At 41.7% G+C, this 13,221-nt stretch overlaps 2 protein-coding genes across 3 annotated transcripts in view; both read right to left on the reverse strand.

Annotated features, from left to right (window-relative positions):
- The window catches only part of lats2 (large tumor suppressor kinase 2), a 31,069-nt gene extending 25,782 nt beyond the window's left edge, over positions 1–5,287 (reverse strand). The window contains exon 1 of the mRNA XM_035173943.2: positions 5,046–5,287. The gene's annotated coding sequence lies outside the window, so the exon portion shown is untranslated. The remainder of the gene's footprint in view (positions 1–5,045) is intronic.
- Positions 5,288–10,411: 5,124 nt separating this feature from the next.
- On the reverse strand, positions 10,412–13,127 carry LOC118120483. 2 transcript variants are annotated; one of them, XM_035175470.2, is made up of 2 exons: positions 12,870–13,127; positions 10,412–12,036 (listed from the first exon to the last, which is right to left on the reverse strand). In XM_035175470.2, the coding sequence occupies exons 1-2, from the start codon at positions 13,045–13,047 to the stop codon at positions 10,766–10,768; spliced, it is 1,449 nt and encodes a 482-aa protein (XP_035031361.1). In that variant the 5' UTR covers positions 13,048–13,127; the 3' UTR covers positions 10,412–10,765. The 2 variants fall into 2 exon arrangements, with proteins under 2 accessions (XP_035031361.1, XP_035031357.1); XM_035175466.2 differs by having other exon boundaries at positions 10,412–12,108.
- Between the last annotated feature and the right edge of the window lie 94 nt (positions 13,128–13,221).

Here is a 13,221-nt window from a genome sequence, read left to right on the forward strand (position 1 = left end):
GCTAACATAAAGCAGAAGGTAAATCCTGTTTCAACTCCACACTATAACTACAACAATTAAGGGTTTAAGACTTGCTGCAAGTGTTTAAGACTTGCTGATTCAAACATCTGATCGACTTCTTCATAGCAACAGCTGCTGAGGATCATAGATATTGTAGTATTTATGCAACAGACCAATCTGACTAAATGAGTTCTCAGATACCAAGTTGAAACACTGCTCAGAAATAAAAGAAAAAGTTCTAAAGAAAACCACCACATGAAGATTTTGGTGTTGTTCAATGACAAAGAGTGGAAAATAGCATATTGAAATGAAAATGAATTTGATGATTTTATGTGATTTACATATATTTATATTCTGTATCATAGATATGAAGAAATATGTTTTATCCATCTAGTAGATGCAGAAGATCGCTGGGATCCCACCAGAGAACTGCTGAACTTCACCCCCCCCATCTCTATCCCTTTGGGACATTTCTCAGAATGTCACAGCTCTCCCTGTTTGCACAGATAAAACTCTGTACAGACGAAAACATGTTGGTTTTTTTTATATTGGTGGGAGACGGAGAAGGGCGGGGACAAGCTGCATAAATGATGCCCCATCTCTGGGATCTCTTGCCTCCATTCCTGCAATGCTTCAGGCGCCATGTCTGACCAACGAGCATGCCATTCCACAAGTAACTACAAGTATACTCATACCATCGATGAATCATGGGACAGACTATGCTGACCAAAATAAACTGAAGGAAAAACAAAGATCTATGGATGATTGCTGTCTGGAAAAGAGTCGTAGGAGGATGTTTGAGTACAACCTGAATAATTTAACAGAAAATAAATGTGAGTAAATAAAACACGAGTTCACAGATTCAAATTCGACCCTTTCTGACCATCTGCAGCTCAGATGAAATCTAACCTGTGTTATAGATTTGAGAATCTGGATGATCCTATGAAAATATGTACACAGAGGAAAAACAACAAAACTTAAAAGTCAACTAAGGCTACAGGTTTGAAAAGACAGCTAAGAGGAGTAAATCATTATCTATATAGAACCTTTCAAATCAAAAGTTATAAAGAGCTTCACATTAAAAGCGTGATCGTGTAAAGAAAACAGAAATGGAAACAACAAAAACTATATATATATATAAATAAAATTAGGGTGTAAAAATTGAATCTGGTAGAGGTAAACTATTCCATCTTAAAGCTTCACTGTGTAGAATTTTGTGACATCTAGTGGTGAAGTTGCATGTTGCAGCTGAACACCCCTCACCTCCTCCTCCCCTTCCAAACATGAAAGAGAACCTGTGGTAGCCTTCAGTTTTCATAAAAACTCAAAAGGTGTTTAGTTTGTCCAGTGTGGGCTACTGTAAAAAACATGGCGGCCTCCGTAGAGAGGACCCGCTCCCGATGTACATATAAAGTATTTAAATATAAAAGGCCCATTCTAACAATTTGTACAATTTGGGTGAAACGCTAGTGAAAACATCACTAGGGTTATTTTATATTCAATTTCTGCCAGTAGATCCCTTTCACCTAAATCTTATACACTGAACCTTTAAGCTGAGTTGTCCAATTATTATTTTCTATATGGACAAAGCTAAATTTGGATATGTACTCGGTATATATGGCACATATAGAGTCTGAGGAGTTTTATATTGCTATTGAGACATGGGTAAAGCTATTTATTTGAGGAATGTTTCAATACAAGCATCGGAAATACTGAAAATGCCGGATCAAGAGTTTACAAGTACGTAAATCTATGAACTGATCCAATAGACTTTAAAATAGCTATATTAGTTTTTAACCTGAGCCAGGCCTTACAACAATCACTTTAATAAAAGGATTAGTAGCAAACAGCTTTTAAAATATATGATAAAAAAAGTTATTTTTCTAAATGATCTGCTTTTGGATCGGTACTCGTATCGACCAATACGTAAAGTCCAGGAATCGGAAGAAACAGTATCAGAACATCTCTAATCTTAAATCGAGCTTGTATTTCAAGTTTGTATATCGACAGAGCCCAGTTCAGATATGTCCTCAGGAGCGCCACCATGTTGGGCCTGATACATTTTATATTAGATGCCATTTAGACGAGGGTAGAGCTAGCGGCACGGTCTGCTCCATCTAACACATAACTTTCATTTGTCCATGTTTATACAGACAAAGAGAAAGCTTGAGGAAAAAGCATCTGAAGTTCAGAGAGAAAGACGACTGTCACTGCAAAGCAGAAAGCTGCAGTGGTGTGTAAACCCCCCTGGGAAGATTAGTTTAGCACTGCTGTTAGTGGTGTGACTGATTTTTCTACACTGGACGAATTGCAAACAGTTTCTCCTTATGTGTCCCTAGATTATTTAAAAAGCAGGATTGTAGAAAACCCTGGAATCTGAGCTCAAGTGAAGAGAAATTCAACTTGGACGTCTGAAACATCCCTTCTGCATACTCACACCCACAGAGTTCATCCATCTTCAACAACAGACACACTCGCATGAAAAATCAGCCCAGGCCTCAGCCTCAGCCAGAGTTTACATCATCTCGTTCCCAGATTTCACCTTCAGCTCTTTCCATTATCTTTACACCCAGTTTGTAGCTATGTTTTGTTGCAGAGCTGGGATCTGGCTACCTGCTGGTGCACAATAAATTCCCACACCTTAAAATGGCCACGGCCAACATCTGCCAGCATCTGTTCCGTTTGTAGTCCAGTGGGTGATTTCTCACCGCAGTCATCCCTGCGATTCTTCCCTGACAGATGCCTCTGCACCGCCTGACAGAATTAGATCCAGCTGTGGCTCAATACCTAATGACGCACTGTTGCACCACCAGCACAACCTCAGTAGAATAGGTCTTATTGTTACAAAAAGTGACTTTTCACCCATGGGAAATAAACTGGCAAGTGTCTTGGGTGCTATTATCTACTTTGCATAACTCAGGCCTGCTGCTCAGCAATCAGAGGAGTGGAGCATGTGTGTCAGGCAGAAAGAGAGAGTGTTCAAACGTCGTAGTATTAGCAGCACACCTGAAAGGAACACATGGTTGCATCAGTGCCAAACTATGCAGGAGTGGAGTGAAAATAGCACATTCAACGATAAATTCTGCATACAGCTCTGTGATATGGCCAAAGGGTTATCAGGAGGCCCGTTTCCTATCAGCTAATAGTGATCATAAGCAGGATAAATGTGTCATTATCATTTCCGTCAAGTATAAATACTGACTTTAGCTCCTGAGGGACGGTTGTGGTTTTGAATTCTCCTTCAAGAGAATGACAAATAACATGTTAAACAAATCTGAGGTTGAACATTAAAACCAATTATGTGTTATACCTCATGATTTATGATGATTGTTTGATCGCTCACTCGTACATCTGCATGATCAACCCCCTTTATGTCCCCCAGCATGTTATAATGATAGATAGAACATCCTTGTGGGTTAAACTGTTGACATTTTAAACACATGTCACAGAGAGAACACACACACTTATCCCTAACCTTAACCAATTAACTCTAACCTTAACCTAACCACAATTCACATCTGACCTCTGACCTTAACCAGGAGCTCAGAAATGATGTTTTGCCTCATTAGGACCAAGCGTTGGTCCCCATGAGGTCCACTGGTCCTGACTAGATGAGTGTTTATGCTGGAAAAGGTCCTAAAACACTGGGATAGCTCCTAATCACATTAGCTATCAACTTATAGGGCCATAAAATGAGAACACCTGAAAGAACGTGGCAGTTTTAGCATAAATTAAATTACTTCAAATTATCACGTTGATGTTTTTCAAGCCACCAGACTTACCCACGCATGTTATAATGATAAATAAAACACGATCCAATAGTTTCAGGATTAAATGGGAGACCTTTTAAAACGTGTGTCACACAGACACAGAGCGAAAGTTTAACTAAAAGACTGAAATAATCACATACACGCTCATGTATATAAAATGGGATAACCCCTGGATCCCCGTGGATGGCCCTAAAAATGGGGAACCATGCGAGTACTTGAAATGATCACTGGGGAATAATATTTTTTAGGGGCCACACGACTAAAGGAAAGAACGTTTCCAATAGTTTGCGGGTTCATTTGAAGACATTTTCCCAACGCACGTCAAAAAGACACGGAGTGAAAGTTCAATAAAGCACTGAAATGACCACAGGATGTTCTGACAGACGCACACACACACACACCTGCATAACAGCGTCGCTCCTGGATATATATATATATTGTTATCTACTTAAAATGGTCCCATGCAAACATCTGGCAATTTCAGAATAACTGCAATTACTTGAGAATATCGCCATAATGTTTTTCAGATAAGATAAGATAATCCTTCATAAGTCCCACAATGGGGAAATTTGCAATATTACACCAGCAAGAGTCAAAAATAGGCATCAGTAAGTAATAAGTATAAGTGTAAGGAATATAAAAGCTATAGAAAAATATGAATGAGATAAAAAACTAATATGTACAGTGTAAAAACAAGGATTGCACACGAACCATTGTATTGCACACTTAAGTTTTTCTTTATGCCACCAGACTCATGATATTTCACCCAACTTGTAAAATGATGAATAAAATATGATCCAATAGTTTAAATTGGAGCCTTTTTAAAGACAGAAACACTGAAATCCTTCCCAGCTCTGTGCATGGGCCCTGGACCTGGGGGCCCCCATGCAAGAACCTCAACATATCTGCAACAACTTTTCAGCAGGAGATCGTGTTTTCCTGTTTCTTCTTGTGTTTATTAGCTCAATTCAACATCTGTGCCAGGGCTTTAGAACCGTTACAAAATGGTGTCTGTGTAGTTTGTGCTGAAGGGGCCTTGGACATGAGAGGAAATCCCTGTTTGAACGTCCTGTGGCCTTCGACACAGAGAGAGGGGGCCACAGCAGAGACCCTCCTCCCCCCCCCCACTCACCCCCAAACCCTGCACAAACAACCAGAACACACGCTCAACTTTTCCTGTGAACTTCACCCCGACTCGGAGGAACTTTTTCCTCCAGCACAGTCACCGAGTCGTGCAGATAGAGCCCCAGCACCACTCCCCTCCAGCAGACTCACCATGTGAGAAGAAGAAGCCTCGATGTCTCCAGGTCCGTGGAGCGACTCCCCGCAGACTGACGCCTTTTAAAACCCACAAGGAAAAAAAGTTCCGTGTCCCCGGAGCGAGGAGCCGAGAGCGGGCCGCGGGGAATCAGAGGAGGCGGACGGGCTGAGTGGATGTGATGAAAGCAGCCTCCATTTTCTCCACACTCTCAGAAATCAGCACAAAGTTGGACACTCGCTGCATTGTTAACATTCCTCAGGTCACGTGACGCACCGACGCACGTCAGCGCGGAGCCAAAGATCGTCCGCGACAGACAGGATGTGCTCCAGCTGTGTGTTCCTCCTCCTTTTTTTTAATTTTTACTTCTTTTAACTTCCTGTACTTTACATTTTTGGCTTTTTACACCATGTTTAGATTTATTGACTAACATTTGAATTTTTACATTATAAAATAATCAGTATTCACCTTAAAGGGATAGTTCACCCAAAAATGAATACTATTACAACTTTACTCACATTAAATTCCGACTTTATTATTGTATTATGACGTTTTCTTATATTACAACTTTATTCTCCTAATCTAGTGACCCCCCCCTCTTAATTCTGATTTATTCTCTTTATATTACAACTTTCTCCAAATATTACAATTTTACTATATTATAATTTTGACCTTTTCCCTCATTAAATTACAACTTAATTATCATAATATAAGTAAATGTAAATCTGTTTCGCTCAGATTTAACAAGAGCAGATCCAGATAATGGTAAAAAAATAAATAAAACCAAATCTTCAGACTGCGCATCAATGATGGACAAATCCAAAACATATATTAGACCACTACATGCAGAGTTTGTATGAGCCTGTGGGATCTTTGAAATTATTCTGATAGTTTGCAAGAAATTGGAAAATATGTTGAAAAACCAGAGTGTGGCGGCTTCCCAGAGGCTGAAATATTAAACAGAGTGGGAGCTCCTGCTTTTTCCTCCACTCTGACCGCACATATTCTAGGCGGAGCTTCCTCCAGAGCATTTCTGTCTTTGATAGATGAAAAAAAACCTTCAGTACATTACTCAGTCAATCCTCTCTGGCTTTGGGAGGAATCTATACTAATGAGCCAAAGGTCATGAATCACTGCGAAGGCAAATAAAGATCTATACTCTGTTATCATAAATCAAACACGAGGACCAGAGACGGGAGAGCACCACAAACCTGAACACACACGCACACACACGCACAAACACACACACGGAAAAAAGACTCATCCTGCATTTCCCAAAACTTTATTTTAATCAGTCACTGAGGAACTAATGAAGAAAAGGTGGAGACATTAAACATGGAAGCACATGCACCCATAACAATAAAGGTAAACACTAACAGTAGAGGTGTTGTGGAGATGCACAATGACAACTTAAAGAACATAAAACATCAACCAGTTTGTCACTGAACACATTTCACACATTTCAACTAATAGGTTTTGTTCATTTTACGAGTCAATTTGCTATTTGCTGTCAAATGCAAAGCAAAAAAGAACATTTGCTCTTCCAGCTAAAAGAAGTTCAACCAACATCATGTTTATGAAAGGTATTATTAACGATTCCTAAAGGGGAATTCTGGTATTTTTCAATCTGGTTCCATATGTTTATAATTATATAAAATGTTTGGAATTAGTAGAGTGGATCTGCAACTGCGACAGTTCAAGACATTTTTTTGTCAATAAAAAGCTTAGCATTTTTATCCTGGGTCTGTATTGATGAAAAACATGAACTTATAGAGGATATTTCGTTGTCCCATATGATAAAATTGCTGTCATTGCTGCAACTGCTGTTGGAAGCGATCTACTGGACCGAAGTCTTTGGGAGTACCATGCATTTACGCACCCATTCTTTTAATACACATGGCGCTGAGGTTGAAAAAGACCAGATTTCCCCTTTAACACTGGTGTTCCCTGATGCCAACCCTCGACAAGATGCTTTCAGAGGGGGCAACAGTAATAAATACAACAAGAAAATCCAAGGAAAAAAGACAGCACAGTAACTATGTCTTAGTACCAATTTCAAAACTATTACTCTAAGTGTAGCAGCAACTCTCCTGTGTTCATCTTTTAACCAACAAGCATTCAAGTTTGCACATTAAATTGTGGCGAGTCAAAGATTTGTCTTTGAGAGGAAGCATTTCTGTTCGTCCGAAAAGCAAATTTATTAAAGGAAATATTTACTTTTCAATTTTAAGGATTGCTAATTGATTTCATTTTTTGCTTTGTTTGGAGTAAATGGAAGACTTAACGCAAGCAGTGACGACCCTCAGTAGAGCGCATAACTCCGCCAAGACCCTTCAATTCAAGCAAGCTTCACCAGCCAAGCTTCACACAGCCATAGATATTAGTCCCTTAAATATGTTGGATTTATTTTCGTCAAGATGCATTAATTATTTTCTGGATGAGAATGTCTATCTCAGTGTTAAGTGTCTGCCCCCTGATCCAGATCTGCAACAAAATTGAATGAGTTCTTCCATCAAGTTTAATGGAAATCCCTTCAGTTGTTTGTGTTATGTTGCTTAAAAACAAATACATGGACAGGGGTGAAAACATAACCTCCTTGGTGAATGTAATAAAAGACATCACAGCTGGAGAAAAAATCAGTTTCAGTTTGATGTGGAACCTCAAGGAATGGAAACAGAACACATGAAAAACACAACCAGTCACATACACGAATATGCAGGGGCCTGAGAACAGAGGGCACGATCCACTTTGGGGTACCACAACATGCCTATGAACCGGACATCTTTTAAAGCCGTGCACCAGAACTGACACAGTTTTGTCTTTGTCGCTGGATCAAGCTTCTCAATGTGCGAAAAACCTTCTCTGATTAAATACAGGCGCTGAGCCAAAGCACAAGAACCACTGTTGAAATGTACAATCCATCCATTTGACATCATTTGGTGTTTGTACATATTAAATGGTACAAGGGGGAGTAACGTACAACCAAATAGAAATTGGACATTTATCACTGTACACACACAGATCTGAGTGAGCGGTGATAAAGGATGATTTACCCTTCAGTGCTGAGTGTGTACGCACATTTAGCTTCGTAACCAAAGCAGAGAAACAGTCTAAAGCATATTATAGGATGCAGAAATAAAGATCTGTAGAGAAGGCTGATTTGTAACAGCGGCTTTACAAACTAAGGCAGCGGCAACGCAGGACAACAGAAGACACGTTTCAACGAACGTGGTTTCTTCACACAGGTTACACTGAAGTTATTTTTTTCTGTGAATCAAAACATATTTTTCATTTCAAATGAGAACACTAAAGCCCATATAGGAGCCAAGATAGACAAACTGTTTAAAAACAGCATTCCAGTGGCTGGTAACCAGTCTTGAAAACAGCCTCCAGCTTTGTACTCTTCTCAGTGGTATGTAGTCATGGTTCAGCGCGGTTACAATCGATTAGAGCCGAACACATTGAACAAAGCCGATGATGAGAATTAATCGGTCACAAATTAAAACGTACATTCTCAGAGTTCCGAGGCCGACGCGCTCAGCCGAACAACCTCATCAACAACACTTGCGCTGTCTCATCCCAGAACGAACACTGGTCGCCTTCGGGAAATCTTTCCTTTCATAACCCTATTTGCTCCAATTACTTGTAATGATGATTTGACGCTGTGTGACTGTGGAGAATTGCAGAAGCACGTAAAAGAATGGATCTTATTCTCAGTACACAAGCGCTTGCCTGTGAGTTTGTCCCGCTCTATGTGACAAAAAAACTAAGTATATAAATTTCAAATTAATCTGGAAACATCAGGAACAACAACTTCACTGCAATGTTGTTGTTTTTTATCTGAAACTTTGTATTCAATGGTTTAGATTTTGGAGAAACATTGTTTGAATATTTAAAAGTAAACAAGTAGAAATGTTGTTAAACACTCGATGGTGTGGTAAATATAATTTTTAATTACACATCAAAAGGTCCCAGTGGCAGAAAATAAATGGACAACGCATCTCGTCTATTGATGCCACGGAATTGAAGTCCCACCGATACACGTGCTCAACTAATCATGAGACATTTCAGCAGTCAATCTTTATGTTTCCCAAGTTTTTATATAATCATAAGTAATTAAAACCAAAACGTACCTGAACAAATCTGTGTGATAGAACTACCTCATACAACGTCTTTGAGAAAGACTTATTTGACGTCTACTTTAACTTTTTTGTTTGGTACATGTCCCATCTGCTAACATGGAGAAGGCAGTTTATAACATGTACGGCAGCCAGCCCCCAGGGGGCACTTTAAGACCGCTGACATGTCCATCTTTATAAACCGTCAATGTTTCCAACATAGACTTATATAAAGATGGACATGACAGCTCCCCAAAAGTGAAGCAAAAGTGTCTTGATGGCCCCCTGGTGGCTGACTGCATTATAGGCCATGTAGCACACATCCATGTGCTGGATATTTTAGGAGGAAGTAGAGATACGTCATCCATCTTTTTATACAGTGTATCAGTCCAGCACATAAATCAACACCAGACTTATCATCCCATGGTGAGTGTATTCTTGTGTTAAAACTCTAGCTAACAAGCGTGTGAAAATGCCAGATTATGGTATACAAAATGGTGTATTTCCAGTATTTCATCCCAACCATAATTAACCATAACGTGGGTGTCCTTGCAAGATGAACAAGCAGCAGAAATGTTCATCTCAGAGCTGCATGGGAGCTGAAATTGCACTTCTGTGCATGCTATTCTTTTTCATCTAACCTGTTCTGGGCTGCATCTCTTTGTATTGTGTCCTGCAAAGGGAGAAAATAATCAGTGAAGTCAGCTGCTGTAGCATTTGCTGGGAGTGACAAGAACTTGCACTCTTGCATGGCACAGGACAGCACCACCCACACTGCAGTTTATATACTGTACCTCAGTATTTAAAAATGGCTGAGGTTGACTTTAAAAGATGAATCTTAGTCATACAGGGCTAATTCAGGGTCTAAAAAAATAACTTGCTTTGCAAGTCTGCAATTCTTTGTCAGTTGAGTTGCATAACCCCATGGTATCACATCTTAAGCTGCTTTCAGACATGCACTGAGCTCTGCAGTTCCTCCATACCTTCTCTGGAGGAGGTGCATGTGTGAACGCAAAAGTCAGAGTGAGACGCTCCACAGTTTCTAAAGACTCCCTCCACCTGGCCTCCTAGTAGTAGGTCCGTAGAAATCCAGGAGAAGTCGATGATGATGCTTTTAACGCAGACAGACAGACGCAAAAATAAAAAAACAAATATCTCTCTGTGAAATAGCGGTGACACACACGTCCTGCCTGTGTCTGCTGCACCCGGCTGCTCCACCTCTCGCCTGAATAATGCGGAGAATTTGATGCAGTTGTGAATGCATCTGTGCAGAAAACCTCCCTCTGTGTTGTGCATGTGTGAAAGGAAAACTGCGGGTAAACTCCGTAACCAATTCTCCGGATTTCACCAGCAGGTCATGTCTGAAAACGGCTTCAGTAATGTGGTTTCTGGATTTGGGAGAAGCTCCCGTTTCCAAGTATAACCTGCCCAAGGTAACAGTGAGTCACACACACTCTCTAAGCGAGAATTAAAGTGGATTAGTGTAAATTCACTTTCTGTAGTTATCCTGTAGTATTGACACAGGGATGAAGTGTGAGAACATGAAATAAGGTCCAAAGCAGTAAAGGGATTTTAAGTGCCTGACCAGCAGTAAGGATCACTAGGTGTTTCTGTACGAATCACTCTAGTGGAGCAGCAGAGATGCACAGGTTGTTTAAGGCACAAGCAACTTGCACAATCTTATCAAAGGTTGACAGGTTCGACGTGCGCTCGGAGGCCGTGGTGAAGGGGCTCTCGACGGGGCCGGTGAGCATGGCGTATCTCCGCTTCACCATGGAGATAACCCTCTCCACATGCCTCGGCACGCTCACCATCTCAGAGGAAGAATCTGCAAGCTGTGAGCCCTCCGAGCTCCCACAAGTCTCTCCTTGGTAGCTGCAAGCAATTTTAAACAAGGCTCCTCGTGCAGCCACAGAATCTGCAATGTCAAGATTGCGACTCGCCAACACGATGTCGCCTGGGAGCAGTTTGCAGAGAAACCCACAGCCCTCCGCCAGAGTCTTGTCACTGACGTTTCCCAGCACACCCCTGGACACAAAAGTGACGACTCCTTGCGGAGCCACACCAATCAGGTACTTTAACACGTTATGACTTGTCCCTGCACCCTGAGAGGTAGCCGCCGCCCTCTGCTGCTGCTGATGCTGCTGCTGGTTGCCCCGGGAAACCGGCTCCTCAAAAGGCACGGTGAAACAGTCTATGATAACAGCACAGTCAGGGTGGGAGGTGCGCAGAGCTGCCGGCAGATTCTTTCGGAGCTCGGCTCTGGAGGGCCAGAAGACGGCTGTTGGCACCAGAGTGGAGGACATGATGTTGACCATCTGGTGCACTGTTCTGGTTACTATGCCGACTTTCACGCCAAAGCGGTACGCCAGGTCCTGGTTGCGGAGGTCCAGGCGGAGCCGCATCAGTGTGAGCAGCAGCTGCTGGAACTTGGAGAGCCGGACGTTCTTCATCCCGTCCATGTGCGGAGCCAGCAGCCACATTACAGTTTCTAAGACAAAGTAGTTGGGTAAACCCGTGTAAAACTTTACTTTCTCTGCATCGTTCCTCAAGAAATTCTCAGACAGAGACATTTTCTCCACAGACTCCCTGAGGGCCTGGTTTTCCTTCTTCAGGGCTTTCAGGATGTCTTCGAAGTTCACCGCCGCATCGAACTTTCCTTTCTTACTGTCACTCACAGATTCATCATCATCCTCATCGTCAGTGCTGAGGGAGGAGGACGCACTTTCCTCCACGATGGCCTCCTGCTCCTTCTCCTCGGGATGCTCCTCCTGGAGCCGCTCACCCACCGCAGCGCTGCCCTGACCCTGCAGGAACAACAAAGCGTTGGCCGCCTCCACACGGTCCTCCTGCTTGTCCAGGATCTCCAAGGCACCCGGCTCCTTCATCTCTGGGGATAAGGGAGCTGTGGTGAACACAGAGGGAACATAATCTGGCGAACGTGGATTCTTCACCTGTTTACCTGCATGTGGAAACACTGGGGGTGAAAAATCTGAAAAATATAGCATAATGTAAGTATCCATTTCTGGCACTTTCCCCAGTACTACTTCAGGCAGTAGTTTGAGGATTAATTATGATGGGCATGCAGCCATGTTTTTACCTGCCTAAGCTGGTACATTGTCCCACACGTAAAGTGCCAGGAGCAGTTTGATAACAGCAACAGTTTTGTATGGTTAGATATAGGATCTGTCTAATCTTCCCTGGGGGAAAATTAAAGTAAAGTTATAGCTGCCGTTATGAACAGTTATGAGACATATGTATGATTTTAAACTAAACGAAACAATATATTGATGAAAAATACAAAAGTGACATTGAGCAAATTATTACAAGACCAAGATATCACACAGACTTTCTCCGAAATAGTGCATGTACAGAATAAATACATGTTGAAGAAAACAAGAGAATAAAAATACAATAACACAGAATAAGAAAGATAATAAATAAACTAAGAATAATAAGAGACAGAAAACGCACAGTATATATAAATAGATATATATCTATATATACAGTATTGGTACTTTATATACGGTTAGTACCTTTAAATACAGTCTATGGTTGGTAATTTATATAGTCTTGGTACTTTATATAGTCTATGGTTGGTACATTTTATACAGTCCACGGTTGGTACTTTAATAAAAAGTCTATGGTTGGTACTTTATACAGTCTTGTTACTTTATATACAGTCAATGTTTGGTACTTTATATTCAGTCTATGTTTTAGTACCTGAGATGAAGTGAGTACTACACAGTCTGCTGCCGTCGTTAGGGATCCAGCCCTCCCGGTTCACAGCTTCGATCCACCGCTGCTTCCTGTCGGGGTCCCGCGGGAAGCGGTAGAAGGAGAGGCCGGTGCCCGGGGTCCTCCTGTTCCTGCAGCCGGTCACCACACACGTGTGAACCATCGTCTGGAGCGCGGAGCAGGAGAGGAGGTGAGCGGGGCCCGCTCAGTGGCCGCTTGACTCCCAAAATGGCGGAAGACGAGAGGAGGGCACAAAAGGAAAGACAAAAAAAAAAGACACCACATGGTAGGGACGTCATTGATGCTCGTTTGCTTCCAACGATCTGATTGGACCGTT

The sequence above is a fragment of the Hippoglossus stenolepis genome, chromosome 13 (assembly GCF_022539355.2).
Source record: "Hippoglossus stenolepis isolate QCI-W04-F060 chromosome 13, HSTE1.2, whole genome shotgun sequence".
Taxonomy (NCBI): Eukaryota; Metazoa; Chordata; class Actinopteri; order Pleuronectiformes; family Pleuronectidae; genus Hippoglossus; species Hippoglossus stenolepis.